The sequence below is a fragment of the Notolabrus celidotus genome, chromosome 16, assembly GCF_009762535.1.
Source record: "Notolabrus celidotus isolate fNotCel1 chromosome 16, fNotCel1.pri, whole genome shotgun sequence".
NCBI lineage: Eukaryota > Metazoa > Chordata > Actinopteri > Labriformes > Labridae > Notolabrus > Notolabrus celidotus.
The window spans coordinates 2,413,690-2,429,924 of NC_048287.1; the positions used below are offsets into that span (position 1 = coordinate 2,413,690).

General features: G+C 41.5%; 1 protein-coding gene across 1 annotated transcript in view; it reads left to right on the forward strand.

The window, feature by feature from the left end:
- Positions 1 to 16,235, forward strand: part of khdrbs3 (KH domain containing, RNA binding, signal transduction associated 3) — a 237,573-nt gene that overhangs the window by 120,599 nt on the left and 100,739 nt on the right. The window contains exon 3 of the mRNA XM_034704107.1: positions 6,607 to 6,723. Coding sequence (XP_034559998.1) covers positions 6,607 to 6,723 — 117 coding nt within the window. The remainder of the gene's footprint in view (positions 1 to 6,606; positions 6,724 to 16,235) is intronic.

The following is a 16,235-nucleotide window of genomic DNA, read 5'->3' on the forward strand; positions in this document are numbered from 1 at the left end:
TATGGACAGTTGCAGTATATATATTTGTTCTCTTATATTTCTTTGTAAACAAAGTCATCCTTTTTCATTTTTAAGGTGTGTTGTAACTCATATAAAACCACTGCACACTTTTTTTCAGCAACTTGCAAAAAACTAAAACCACTGTACAAAAATACCTTGTTGGAAAATGTCAGAACAATTGTAAAGAAATGGAAAGTGAACGATTCCCAGATGAAAGTATGAAATATTAAAATAAATAAGGTCAATCTTAAATAAACTAAAGAGCAGCTTCTGCTCCTGGCTGTGAATTGACATGTTTTTCTTCAGGAGTATCAGGGAAAGACAAAATGCTGCCGTACCTCAGACTGTAAACTCAAAGGTGCATCCTGACCTGCTCTGTCTTCACCTGCTGCCTCCATGTCTGTTACACTCAACTCAGCGAGTGACGAGAGAGCAGCGCAAGAGACTTCATGATGCTGAACAAGCGGAGTGAAATGCAGATAATGCCTTCTACTGTTTAAAGCTAATATCGCAATGCAAATGTTGTTAAATCCATTTTAATCCACCCTTATTTGTATCAGTTTTTTACCATCTTGTGATATATCCTTACATCTCGAACTAGGGTTGCAAAATTCTGGGAATTATCAAAGTTGGAGACAAATGTGAATTTATGGGAATAAAGCAGGAATTGACTAAATTGAAGGTCGTCTTTTAATAGGGAACTTAAATATAGTTGTGGAAAATATATTTGAGCATAATCCTGACTAAAACAACCAGATTTCATCAAGTACAGTTGAATATCTCTGCTATTCCTCAATCACATGCACACAGCACACTGCTTACTGCAGGGCTATTGAGACCACGCCCCCTACATGCACTGTGCATTCCTCCATCACATGAAGCACACATGATTTCTAGAATCCTGCAGAGGCTAGGCTTGAGAAGCTTGAGGGAAGATGCTTTTTTATCTGCATGTTGAATGGGACTTTGTTGGGATTGCATTGTTGTTAATTTTTGAACGGGTTGGGTCGGGGGGATGAGTAATATTAAACTCAACATTCATGTTTTTGTTCTTCAATGAAAGAAGTGATTGTTCAATAAAATATTTAACACTTCATAAAGTTCTACTTACAAATAATTGTATTATTTTGGATGGATGTCTGCTTATAACAAACAAATATTTATGCTGGATATGATACCTTTCCATTAAATAACTCTCAATTCTCCAGTTTAACTTCCCATGGAAATTTACCAAAAATTTTCCACCCCTTTGCAACCCTATCCCTAATGCACATTGTATTTTAAAAACAAACATAAACCCTGACATTTAGAATTGAAAAAGTCTCATTTAATAAAGCGGTCTTCAATCAAACATCCGTTCTCAGATGAGACATCTGAGAACATCTTTCAGGCGATCTTGTGGATCAGCTGGTTTTCACAGAGTGATGACGCAGTGTGTTGTGGACCATAATAACTCAAAAAGATTGTCTGGATATTTTTATTTTGAACTGCCCACTTCAGACAACATTGTCACTGATATGAAAAGAGTTTTTTGTTTTTTTTCCTTAGCTCACTCTCAAATCTGAGTCTGTGTCCCTGGTTTCCCAGAAACTCAAACAAGCTCTACTCATGTTTGGCTCAATTTCTGTGTCACAGTCTGTTCAAATTTTCCATTCATGTATATTTACTCCTTTAGTCTCTCAGCCTGATGGCCTTGTATGCACAGTTGCTACACCGGGATGTGGGAAGCAACACAGTTGCGATGAGTTCTTTATCAGAACAACAGCTCTCCCCCTGCATTTTTATCCTCAGGCGTGTAGACGACTGTTGGTAGACCGAGGGCTGACTGATCCGTACAAGCATCTCGAACAAAACCTGCAGCAACACAGAGAGAAGTCTACTGTGTGAAATTACTGTTCAAGAGATTGCACAGCTCAGTGATCAAGGCTCTATCCAGGTGGAAATGATGGATGCATGGGGCATCAGTTAAACTCAGCACATTTAAAACATTTCCTGACACCCTCTGTTCACCCTGGTAGCCCCGTCTCCTTTGATTATCCTTTTGTAAACTTGAATACATTACAGGCAGGATCTATCATGTTTGCTTAGATTATTCTAAATGAAATTTCCCTGACACCACAATAAAGGTCTCACTCTGTGTGTGGAGTTCATAAGAGGGAACATTTCTCCTAAAGGTGTGTTTGAGGTGATGTACGAAGCGTACAAATGGACATGAGTACGCATCAAAGTGAAACACTGTTTTACATATTCATCAATCCAAGGTCGGAACTTTGTAGGTCACTTATTCCCATTTGTAAGAGCGGGACAAAAACCAGCACAGCAGGGAAATGAATTGTACTTGTTCTTACCCTCAGTTAGTCAGACACGGCAGCTGAGGCCTGACACTTACAAAATATGATACTGCAGGTACCTGTAGCAGTACTCATAGCTGACTCTGTCCCCAGACTCTGAGCAGGAGGTGTGTTAGCAACAGAGTTCAGCCAGCCCTACAGCAAGCGTCAGCCCCAGGCGTCCCAGGACCGGCTCCCACAGGCCTTGTGTCCTATTGTTGATGACTGGATTTGCAACATCTCTCTTTAGAAGTTGATTTCTATGTTTGTGTGTTTTTGACTTTATGTCATTAATGCATTTATTTGGCTTATTGGAGCATGTTTCTTCATTTGCAGCACGTTTCTGTCACTGCATTTGGTTTGGACTTTTGCATGTCCTTCTGAGAGTGTTGATGTTAATCATTTGGGCTGCTGCAGACTGATTGCCTTTGCCATCATATCCCTTCAGGTGCATTTCGACCAAGAGTTCAAGGGTCTTTTAGCCCCTTGAACTACTTTCCCCTGAACTAAAAGGTTCCTGTGCTCCCATTGTTGTCTGCGTTTCGACCGCGGGCTGAAGTCCCGGGTAGATTGTGCAAATCAGGCCAGTGACGTATGGAGAAAAAAAAAGTAAATGCACTACACCACCAGACCAGTAGAGGGCAGTAAAACAAAGAGGAATGCCATTCATCACAGATGACACCATAGAAGCAGACGGACAGGCAGGTATCATTATGAGCAACACAACAGTTAGCCTGTTAGCATGAAGAGACTCAGCTGGTGCTGTTTTAGATGGTGCTATATTTCATCACAGATGGATTCACTGAATCAACACGTGAGAGGAGATAAGCGCGAGTAGCAAAGACGTTTCAACACGGCTTTAAAATCCTTTTGAACTCAAAAAGCCGTGGCAGAGATCGGCCGGTGTTTTGGTTTAAACAGCGACCCTGTTACCTGGAGACTCTCAGCCGGATGCATCCCTCATAAACGTCTTTAGACGATCATTAAATATCTGATGAGGATATTTTGAAATCTTCATAAAAACTAAACTAGTTTGCATTCCCAGGAACTCCCTCTGTGTTTCAACAGCTGTGTAAACTCCACAAACACTGACACGTTCAGCTGAAGGTCTCCAGTTTACAGGGTCACTTTTAAAACTGGAACACCGGGAGGAGAGACGCATTCACGGTGGGCTGAGAGAAGACTACTGTTACAAGCTACTAAATCAAGAGAATCACAGCTTCTTCTTTTGAAAAGTACACACACATACAAAAAAGATAGAAGAAATAAAAACTAATGAAAGAAAGAGAAATCAAGTGAATCACAGATGTGTGTGATGTTATTGTGGACGGAGGGAGGAATAAAAACACTGTGGTTAATCTACCAATCAGACATGTTAAACATTGCAGGCCCTAACCCCTGAAAGTCCTGGGACCTTTGAAAAGTACTACCCCCCTAGCAGGGGCTTTTTAGGGGGGTGGTTAACTACCCCTGAACTAAATTTAGACCCTGGGTCCACTGGTCGTAACACACGTAGTTCAGGGGTAAAGTTCCTCCAGTCGAAACACGCCTATAGTAAGTGACAAATATAGGGAGTTACTTGTGTTACATTGTTGATCTGACAAAGTTGCATGGTAGTTTCTTGTTCTAACACCATCAACAGCCTTTCTACAATCATTACATGATAGTCTTGTTGCCAGGAACTTACCTTTGGTGCTCATATAAAAGCTGCTGCTACACGATGGTTCTGAAAACATGATGTATTTTTACAATTTCATCCAGTACCAGAAATTGGAGCAATTATAAAAGTTGAAGGAACACGCGGGGAGAACTGCTGGACTTTAACCTGGACAGAATGAAAGCAGTCAGCTTCTGCCTTGGAGCGAATCTCTAAAGCTAGACTCTGAAATCCGTCACCCAAGAATTGGCAGGAGCTTCCTAATAAGCACTCACTTTCTGAACAAAAGGCAGGAGTGATATAGGTGAGGTGTAAAACCAAACAGCCTGTTTCTTTTTACCTCCTGCTAGCTAATTGATGACCTAGATGGTTGAGGGGAGTGCTGAATAACTCACTGTTAATGGAAAACATGGAGACAGAGAGAGACGCATCTCTCTCCTTTTGTCTCCCTAACCATCTGAACCATCCAGAATTGTTTAACCCGTGTAAAGGTTGTATGACTAAGATGTGTGTCTGCACAGAGAACACCTCATAGACATTGTGATGCATAACATTTGGGTTTCATGTATTAAAAGCGATGACCTTGTGCAGTAATCTAAGCTGGGTAGCCTTTGATGGATGGTGACATGCCAGAGGTGGTCAGGTTCAATGTTAGCTCAAACCATCACATTATGCTAATTCTGCATATCTAACATTTAGGTGCAAACCCTCAGTAACATGCAGTTACACCTGTGTAGAAATAATACCAGTAAAGGTACCACAGAAGGATAAAGAATACTGCGTACCTCATGACAACATTACGTGCAGTATTTCATTATTTTCTCTGGACTCAGTTTAAAGGTGTTCTCATTTAAAAGTGATTTACAGATCATAAGGGAGTATGGGGTGAAAACAAATGCGTTTATCTGAACTCTGGAGGTATGCTTATCTATCCTGATGGTGGCTGTTTAAAGTGTGAGATACACCTAAGTTATAATTAGGGGCTAAAACTCCTGATGTATTTGATTCTGCTGTGTGTATTTTGTCTATTTATTACTTTGGGATTGTGACATTTGAAGTAGCTGACACGTCATCCCAGCGCTAATTCTAACTATTCTGCACTTCTGTATATTTATTGTTATTTGATTTTATTTATTCGATTTTATTTGATGTTTTTTACTTTTTTATTTTATTGTTTTTATTAGATTTGTATTATATTTTATTTTATTTGTATTTATATCTTATTTTATTCTATTAGATTTGATTTGATTTCTATTTTATTTTATTCGTCTTTATATCTTATATTATTCTATTTTATTTTATTTTTATTTTATTCATTTTTATATCTTATTTTACTGGATTTTATTTTTATTCATATTTATATCTTATTTTATTCTATTTTTTTGGTTGTAATTTGATTTAATTTGTATTTATATCTTATTTTGGTCTATTGTATTTTATTCTATTTTTATTAGATTTGTATTTGTTTTTATTTTATTTGTATTTATATCTTATTTTAGTGTATTTTTATTAGATTTTATTTTATTCATATCTGTATCTTACTTTAATCTATTTTGTTCTATTATATATTTTTTTATCTTTATTTTATTTGTATTTTATCTTTATTTTATTTTATTCCTATTTATATCTTATTGTATTCCTTCTTCTTTTAACATTTTGACTGTCTTACATACTGTTTATAAGAGCTCTGTAATGACTGAATTTCCCTCCCTGGGATAAATAAAGTATTTCTGGTCTGATAAGTAAATGAAGGTAGGTTGACAGACTCAATGGAGGGAAGTGTTCAGAGGAAATCCTCAAACCACCAGAAAACATCCGAAACGTGAGATTTCAGTGTGCCAACTTTTAGTTTATCTTTTTTCTTTATGCATTATTCTGTACAGTTCCAGTGCTGACCATTCCTCAGTTGTGTTATTTTATTTTGCCAATTAAAGCTGCACTGGGGAGTCAGAGAAACCTCCAACGACACACAGAAGTATGAATACTGTTTGTACCGGCAGATAAACGTGTGCAGTTCACTGACACCAGGATTTTTTTTGCATCCTTCAAGGATTGTGGGAGTATTTTTATTCTCTTCATTTCTGTCTCTAATATTTATCAGATGAAAAAAAACGCAACCTGGAAAATGAAATTTGCTTGCAAATGTTGAGTAATTTAATAAATTAGGCTCATTGCACATGCCCTGCTCAATTTATTATTGCTCAAACTGCACCTAACTCCTTCTGTAGCAGTAATTTTTGGATTCCTCTGAAGATAATTTGCTAAGCTGCATGGATTTATTTAATTACTGCACTAATATGCAGCTAAGCTCCTAATTAGCTCTTTATTTTTGCATCAGAAACAACCATCTGTATACTTAAAGCCATTTTCTAGCTTGCAGGTAAAATGCAGATCATCTCTCTGCAGAGTAAAGCTTGAACTTGTGAAAAGGTGACTGTGAACCTGGGATAAGACGTCTCAGAAATGCTTCCATACTGATTCTATCGGCGCTGACTGCTGATGAGTTTTCATTAGCTGCAGTCTCTGAATGGGCCTTGAGTGATTGACACGAGAATGTCTTTGCTCTTTATCTCAAACACACAGATTCTGATTGATCTGCGCTCTCGCTTTCTGTTGCAGTTTAACTTTGTCGGCAAACTCCTCGGGCCACGCGGGAACTCGTTAAAGAGACTACAGGAGGACACTCTCACAAAGATGTCAATTCTGGGAAAAGGATCCATGAGAGACAAAGAAAAGGTAACACTCCACTGTTTTTCATTTTTTGGCCCTGCTCTCTTTGCTCTTTTCACTCTTTTCACTCTTTTCACTCCTTTACCTCCACATCTTTTTATCTTGGTCTGCTGCAATAAGTCTTTCTCAGGATTTGAAGTGCAGAGGGACTGGACCTACCTTTCAAGTGAAGAAAGGGGAACTTTAATGAGAAGGTTCAGCATACTTCAGCTAACATAAGAACTGTCTGACAAACGCATGCAGTGACATGGAGGTGCCTACATGCTTTTCTGTTTGGGTCTATAAGGTTTCAGCTCTTACGTGTATGTTTTAAAAAAGAAGTAATATAACTTTGCAAAATGTTAAACCTATGCAGGAGGAAAAATTTGACATTACGTCAACTCTTATAACAGTGATTTGATGACACACCAATTCAATGCAATGCAATCTTGGGTCAGATGTAGGGAGATAATTCGATAATGACAATTATCCTGAAATTCATATATTGAAATCTCAATATAAGTATAAGAAAGATTGGCTAATAATTTGATGTATTTAAACCTGTAATTACACCCCCAACCAATCCATCCATCCATCCATCCATCCATCCATCCATCCATCCATCCATCCATCCATCCATCCATCCATCCATCCATCCATCCATCCATCCATCCATCCATCCATCCATCCATCCATCCATCCATCAATCAATCTTTAGCACCAAATCACAACAAACGTTATCTAGACCACTCTATGTCAAATTATGAACAGAGACCCAACACCAAGACAGGATAAGACCCAGTCTGACCCCACCTTAATCTACCATGAGCATTGCACCTCGCAGTATTTAGCTAGTTACAGCGGAGAGGACAAACTTCCTTTAACAGGCAGAAACCTTGAGCAGAACCAGACTCATGTTAGACAGACATCTGCCTCGATTGAGTTGAGTCTGGAAAGAGGGATAGAGGAGAATAAGAGAGAGAGGGAGCGGTGATAGTGATGAGACGAGTAGTAGTAGCTGTTGCCGCTGGAGTCCAGCACGTCCGTATCAGCTGGAGTCTGGAACGTCCACAGCAGGAGGACGTCTACGGCAGCTCAGAGGAACCTACGAGACAAGGGAGCTCAGGGACTCCAGAAAGGTCTATGGTTAGTAACTTTAATGGGACAGGGAGAGTTAAAGTAAGTGATGAGGGGGTTGGGGGGAGGGGGAACCACTGGAAAGGGAGGGGGCGCTGATGTGCCTTGAACGCTAGATGCCACTCAACATTAGACAGAAGAAGTAGAACGGCCAATCATGTCGCAGGGGTGGAGGTAGGCGGGCTTAAAGATGTTTAGACATGGAAGAAAACTCGAAACCTAGCAGCTCAAGACAAAACACTGAGTCGACTCTGCGTTAACTATTCATTTAATACACTTTATTAAATATACTTTCAGGATGTGGCTAAAGGATCTTATCTTACATTAAAGACCTGCTTCCTGTTAGCATCATCAGAACTGATGGATTCAAGAAGTTCATCAGAAACTAAATCCAGTTACAAACTAACAAACTGTCTGGTTCCTTTAACTTTCACTCAGGACCAAAAATCTGCCTTTAAATTAAAATGAAATAATGATTTGATATTTATCTTGATAATTATCGATTTCGACTGATATGAAAAATGTTATCATGATGACATCATTTTCAATATCGCCCAGCTCTAGTCAGATGGTTAAACAGGTGAGGTGTTATGTGTATTTTAAGTTAAGCTAACATCCATAAAAATACAGTTAGTTAGATGAAGCTCCATTAGCTCCCATGGTTTGGTGTGTGCTGTGAACTAAAGACCCTCTTCTATAAGTCTCATTGCTGGGGTCTGATTTGTTTTTCTTACATTTAGATACAACTGTTTGCAACATATCATTAAAGTTGAGAATACAATAATTGGTTTAAAACTCAGCAGGAAGGTATCTCCTCCCAGTCCCTGGCTTCTCTGTCGAGTGTGCATGTCCTCCTTGTGCATGTATGGGCCTCTTTCTGGGTATACCCTGGCTTTCTCCCACAGTCCAAGGATGTGCTTGTTAGGTTCACCGGTGGCTCTAAATTGCCCACAGGTGTGAGTGTGTCTGGTTGTTTGTCCCCATGTGTCAGCCCTGTAATTGACTGGTGACCTGTCCAAGGTGCACCCTGCCTCTCTCCTAATGACAGCGGGATGGGCTCCAGCACCCTGCAGCACCAAATGGGATAAGTGGTATAGATAATGCTTGGAAGGGTCCTATCGATGAAAAGCTTCCCCTTTAAGAGGCCTCTAGGCATTGTGTTGTTATTTGATTGAAGCAAACATGTATTTGAATGTTTTTACACCAGGGTAAATATGTCTGATTTGATGTTTTGTGCAGGTTTGTGCAGGTGTTTTATCTTTGCATTTAGGGTGTGTGCCTGAAACTGAATCACCAGACTTCTAAAAATGTTGATCATCACTGTCAAATACAAACTTATTAAGGTCAGAATTTTGAAACTCACTGCTGTCAGTCAAACACCACTGCACATCAAACAATGATTCCTGTAGACAAACAGAACAAAGAGAGTTTCATTATAATATAAAACTTCATGAGTAATGTGAACAATTTTACAATTCTGTCACATCCTGCAGATAGAATTCAACTTTTACAACCGTCTAACAAATTGAACTAGGTTGAATGTATTTCCTTAAAGAGGTGGTTTAATGCATTTTTATATTTTAAAGACAAATATTGAGTCAAAATGTTGGAGATCAACATTAAACGTAGGTGAAGTTTCAAATTGTGGGATGAGACTTCAGGCTGCTCTGAAAAGCTTGTTCAAAAAGTCACACAAGAATGAAGCAAATGGGACGCGAGCTTTGCTCAATCTGTGACATCATTGATTGGTGCAAACAGAAACGTCATGCTCGGTTCTTTGTTAGTGGAGATTTTCTTATAGTCCCTTTCCAGACTTAGCAGGGCAGATTCAGGATTCAAAACAAGCGGCCATATTTCAGAATGTATTATTTTAGAAAGAGAAACACAGAGTAACGTAATGACAGCTGCTTTGTTGTATGGCAACAGTGGAGGAGGCTTCCAGGGAGCTGGCCAATTGAAAGAAAGTGGGCTTGTTGGGGGAAGGAGTGGTCTTAAAGAGACAGCATCTAAAATGAAGCAAGTGGGACGCAAGCTTAGCGGTTCATGTACTGGAGCTCAATCTGTGACATCATTGATTGGTGCAAACAGAAACGTCATGCTCAGTTCTTTGTTAGTGGAGATTTTCTTATAGTCCCTTTCCAGACTTAGCAGGGCAGATTCAGGATCCAAAACAAGCGGCCATATTTCAGAATTTATTATTTTAGAAAGAGAAACACAGATTAACCTAATGACAACGGCTTTGTTGTATGGCAACAGTGGAGGAGGCTTCCAGGGAGCTGGCCAATTGAAAGAAAGTGGGCTTGTTGGGGGAAGGAGTGGTCTTAAAGAGACGGCATCTGAAATGAAGCAAGTTGGACGCAAGCTTAGCAGTTCATGTACGGGAGCTCAATCTGTGACATCATTTATTGGTGCAAACAGAAACGTCATGCTCGGTTCTTTGTTAGTGGAGATTTTCTTATAGTCCCTTTCCAGACTGGAAAGGCAGGGCAGATTCAGGATCCAAAACAAGCGGCCATATTTCAGAATTTATTATTGTAGAAAGAGAAACACAGATTAACGTAATGACAGCGGCTTTGTTGTATGGCAACAGTGGAGGAGGCTTCCAGGGAGCTGGCCAATTGAAAGGAAGTGGGCTTGTTGGGGGAAGGAGTGGTCTTAAAGAGACAGCATCTAAAATGAAGCAAGTGGGACGCAAGCTTAGCAGTTCATGTACGGGAGCTCAATCTGTGACTCTCATGCTTGTTTTTTGTTGGTGGATATTGTCTTGTTGTCCCTTTCCAGACTTCAGAATCAGGGTCCAACACAAACAGACATATTTCATAATTTACTATTTTAGAAAGAGAAACATGAGTTAACTTAATAATGACCACGACTTTATAGTATGGCAACAGTGGAGGAGGTTCATTTGGGGAAAGGGGAGGGGTTGGTCTTAAAGAGACAGTATCTAAAAATAAAGCGTTTCAGAATGAAGCTGAAATGAATGTTTCAAAGAGTCTAGGTTGAGATACAGAGATGAAGTTTTTATTTTCAAAATCATGCCAAGGTATGACAGAGGTATAAAGACTAAGTAATGATCAATCTTTATTTGCATAGCACCAAATCACAATCTCAAGACGCTTTTACAAACAGAGCAAGTCTAGACCACTCTATGTCAAATTATGAACAGAGACCCAACACCAAGACAGGATAAGACTCAGTCTGACCCCACCTTAATCCACCATGAGCATTGCACCTCACAGTATTTAGCTAGTTACAGCGGTGAGGGAAAACTTCCTTTAACAGGCAGAAGCCTCGAGCAGAACCAGACTTATTTTAGACAGCCATCTGCCTCGACCGAGTTGGGTCTGGAAAGAGGGATAGAGGAGAGTAAGAGAGATAAGGGAGCTCAGGGACTCCAGAAAGGTCTATGGTTAGTAACTTTAATGGGACAGGGAGAGTTAAAGTAAGTGATGAGGGGGTTGGGGGGAAGGGGGTGAGATAGGATCCCGGTGCGTCAGTGCGCCAGTCTAAGCCTATAGCAGCATAACTAAGCAACTAACAATGAGCACAGTACAGCCTCTTTAACAAAGAGTATGTTCTTTCATTGAGTAAGTCTGTATATCTTATTTTTACTACAATGAGCTTCTTTATCAGTACATTAAGAGTTACATCTTTCAAGATAAAATGTGGATGTTAAATTTCTGTTAATTTACCTACACATTGAAAATGAACAAAGTAAATAAATAAATAAACAAACATAAGACCCATCCTTGTTTCAGCGGAAGTATTTGTTAAACCATGTTGCACATGTTGCACGCCCTCTCTGGGCCCGATCTACTAAAGGTTTGCGTGTATAAAAACACGTGCTAACTTGATAGCGCGCGCAAAGCAGATTAACTAACCGGGAGCAAATGGGATTGCGTCTGTCAAATGAGCAAAATAGCACTCGCAAATCATTTAGCGTGTTTGCCTTCATGAATATGCAGAATACATGCAGATCATCAGAACGTGCAAAATACTGGGAGGAGGAGATGCAAATGTAATCATTTAGCACACGCAATGTGATTTATCAAACTTGAAACAGATAGCGCGCGCTGTATTTGCGTCTATATTTAGCACGTTTGAAAGGCAGGTGCAAACTGGTACAGTGTTACGTACACATGGCTGCGGTCACTGTAAAGCTCATCATAACATCACTTTACAACATGCCCTCAAAAGCTGGGCTTACAAGCATTACTAAATGTTTTAGTCAATCAAACCAAGAGAACAAAATAATAATAATAAAACAACACAAATTCAAAGCAGTTCAGCACCACGGATAGCGACCGCATCATTCTGACACCCACTTTAACTTTTTCATATAATGAGAGCACAGTAGGTCACTGTATCAACAGATATACAGTTTAGTATAATTGGCACAGCGGCCCACATCTTCACATACAAACAAAAAATCAATATGAAGTACTCGGCCTACTCACCACTGTTTGGACGAGCCTTAAGCTCCGCGGACTTGTCCACGATGCACTGTATGTCCATTTTCTTTGATCTGTCATTCTCAATAGATAACATGACATGTCCACTCAGTCTATTCTGTCCCATCGTGCTCATCAAGGGGTTTTTAGTTAGTTTTAACTTGGAGAATGAGCGCTCACTGAGCTGCACCAGGCAGCTCTGCGTAACTCCTCATCTCGTGCTTGCAGCAGTGTGTTGGGGCGAATTGACTCAAACATGTTCCCAGTTCCATTTAAGCTGGTGAATCTTTGGGACAGTTGCTGGATGATGATATCAAGACAGGCATTAAAAATGTTCACCCGAAAGTTGCTCCCTGGGACAGTGAGGCGACTGTCTTCATCCAAGTGACGCCTAACTTTTCTAGAGCAAGAGTGGCAGTCTAAGCCTCATCAAATCGCTCTCTAAACTCCATCAAAACACTGATTGTGTTTTGGAGTAGAGTAGATGTGTTTATTTTATCAGCAGATCTTCTGTTTTTTCTCACATCATTCACCTTTTCACAGATGGCCTTCCAAATCACGTTTCTAACGCTGAGATGTCTCTGCTGGAGTTCACCAATGTGTTTATTTCCCTCCTCCACAAAGACCTCCAACTCCATGATTCAAACTTCATTTATCACTTAAGACCACTCTGTTCTCTCAAACTCTCCATGGTGACAGCCGACAGCACACGCAAAATCCTCGTAAAATAGGGCGGTCCACACCACTTTTGCACTTGTTATCATTTGAGCATGCAGTCTTAGTAGATCACCTGCAAAACGCCCAGAAATAACACGTGCAAAATTATTATTTGCACACGCAAATTAGCGCTCGTTATTTGGGATCTTAGTAGATCAGGCCCTCTGTGTTTTCTAACTGGATGGATTTATTTGCATTAAAAGTTCATATTTGTTGGCAGCGTTTCTAACTTGAAGTAACTTTTCTCCATGTTACAGCCTTTCCTCGTGTTTTTGAGCGCTGACTTAAGGAGACCTAGTTTGAGATCTTGTTGATACATTTTTGATGATAAGGAATCAAACTCTTTGAAAACCTCTAAGTAGTAACTTTCTTGCTCTTAAAAATCTGATCAGACAGAGCAAATGTCATCATTTTGATCTTCTTCTTTCGCTGCTCTTTTCAGCAGAACTTTGGCTTTATGTTTTATGTTTGTTGGATTTTTTTTAAAAGAGAGCTGCGATCAGATCAACCCGGCAAACTCAGACTACATTTGACTGACAGCTCATGGGTAACATGGACCACATCAGGTTTTTGAAAAACAGATTCATCTTGAAAACAAATTTCAAAAGTGTATGGAAATGTGAATGATCTCAGGGCTCACCACAACATGTCTCACATCTTTCAAAGGCTGCTCTCTCATCGTAAACAAAACACACACAGTGATGTCGAGAGCAGACTGTACGCTCACATCACTCTGCAGGATGTATGAAGAACCCTCTGTTTGAAAGAAATGATCAGAATCAGAATCAGAAATACTTTATTTATCCGGGGGGGAAAATCCAATCATTAAAGTTGCTCTTTACACAATAAGTAAGAATATCAAATAATATTAATAGAAGAAAGTAATTAATAAGATATAAATACAAATACAATGACAATAATGATAATAAGAAGACAGAAGACAGAATAAGCTCTGTAGAAAATAAATACATGGTTGAAGTCCCTGGAGATCAGGAAGAGGGCACTCTGGTGGTCTGTCTGGAGATCAGGAAGAGGGCACTCTGGTGGTCTCTCTGGAGATCAGGAAGAGAGCACTCTGTTGGTCTGTCTGGAGATCAGGAAGAGGGCACTCTGTTGGTCTGTCTGGAGATCAGGAAGAGGGCACTCTGGTGGTCTGTCTGGAGATCAGGAAGAGGGCACTCTGGTGGTCTGTCTGGAGATCAGGAAGAGGGCACTCTGGTGGTCTGTCTGGAGATCAGGAAGAGGGCACTCTGGTGGTCTGTCTGGAGATCAGGAAGAGGGCACTCTGGTGGTCTGTCTGGAGATCAGGAAGAGGGCACTCTGGTGGTCTGTCTTGAGATCAGGAAGAGGGCACTCTGGTGGTCTGTCTGGAGATCAGGAAGAGGGCACTCTGGTGGTCTGTCTGGAGATCAGGAGGAGGGCACTCTGGTGGTCTGTCTGGAGATCAGGAAGAGGGCACTCTGGTGGTCTGTCTGGAGATCAGGAAGAGGGCACTCTGGTGGTCTGTCTGGAGATCAGGAAGAGGGGCACTCTGGTGGTCTGTCTGGAGATCAGGAAGAGGGCACTCTGGTGGTCTGTCTGGAGATCAGGAAGAGGGCACTCTGGTGATCTGTCTGGAGATCAGGAAGAGGGCACTCTGGTGGTCTGTCAGGAGATCAGGAAGAGGGCACTCTGGTGGTCTATCTGGAGATCAGGAAGAGGGCACTCTGTTGGTCTGTCTGGAGATCAGGAAGAGGGCACTCTGGTTGTCTATCTGGAGATCAGGAAGAGGGCACTCTGGTGGTCTATCTGGAGATCAGGAAGAGGGGCACTCTGGTGGTCTGTCTGGAGATCAGACAGAGGGCACTCTGGTGGTCTGTCTGGAGATCAGGAAGAGGGCACTCTGGTGGTCTGTCTGGAGATCAGGAAGAGGGCACTCTGGTGGTCTGTCTGAAGATCAGGAAGAGGGCACTCTGGTGGTCTGTCTTGAGATCAGGAAGAGGGCACTCTGGTGGTCTGTCTGGAGATCAGGAAGAGGGCACTCTGGTGGTCTGTCTTGAGATCAGGAAGAGGGCACTCTGGTGGTCTGTCTTGAGATCAGGAAGAGGGCACTCTGGTGGTCTGTCTGGAGATCAGGAAGAGGGCTCTCTGGTGGTCTGTCTGGAGATCAGGAAGAGGGGCACTCTGGTTGTCTGTCTGGAGATCAGGAAGAGGGCACTCTGGTGGTCTGTCTGGAGATCAGGAAGAGGGCACTCTGGTGGTCTGTCTGGAGATCAGGAAGAGGGCACTCTGGTGGTCTGTCTGGAGATCAGGAAGAGGGCACTCTGGTGGTCTGTCTGGAGATCAGGAAGAGGGCACTCTGGTGGTCTGTATGGAGATCAGGAAGAGGGCACTCTGGTGGTCTGTCAGGAGATTAGGAAGAGGGTACTCGTTGAGAACGTTGGATGCCGTAGTCTGGTTGGCAGAGGGGGGATGTAAACAGCTACCAGTATGACATGTGAGATCTCCCTGTGCAGATAATATGGTCGGAGGCCCACAGCGGTCTCACTGCTATCCCGGTCTGCCCGGACAATCTGGAAGCCGTCAATGTAGACGTTGTGGTCGGGAATATCCTGATGCAGCCACGTTTCAGTGAAGCACACCATGCTACATTCCTAAAACTCCGTCTGACTCCTGGCTAGTCGTGTTAGCTCGTCCATCTTATTATCCAGAGATCTCACGTTGCCCATGATGAGAGAGGAGAGACACAGCTTCTATCTCCTCTCCATAAACCTCCGTCTTCTTATACCAGCTCTCCTCCTCGTAGCTCTCTGCCTACTCTGCCTCTATGTGTCCTAAATCTCCAGAGTTCTGCAGGAACATCCAGCGGCCCGAGCCGACGAGCCGGCCGGCTTCAGCTCAAACAGCTGAGCATGAGGAAGAACCATAGACTGTATAATATATGGATGTAGTATCCGGGACGTCACCCATCTGTTTCTGAAGAGCTGTTTGGGGCCAATTGTTGGCGGGAGCCATATTGCTGCTGTTGAGAGATTGCAACGTAAAGAGGCGGGCTTTGAGCATCCTAGCCAACAGCTACAGTGTTCCCGCCTGTGAGAAATGAGCTATCCAGACTACACTTGTTTTGTAAACATGCTTATTTCTGCTGTAAAGATCTTCTTCTTTGAATTGGTGTGGATGTAGTTTCCAGTACTTCTGGAGCCAGCCTCAAGCGGATCCTCGATGAACTGCAGTTTTTAGCACTTCCGTATTGGA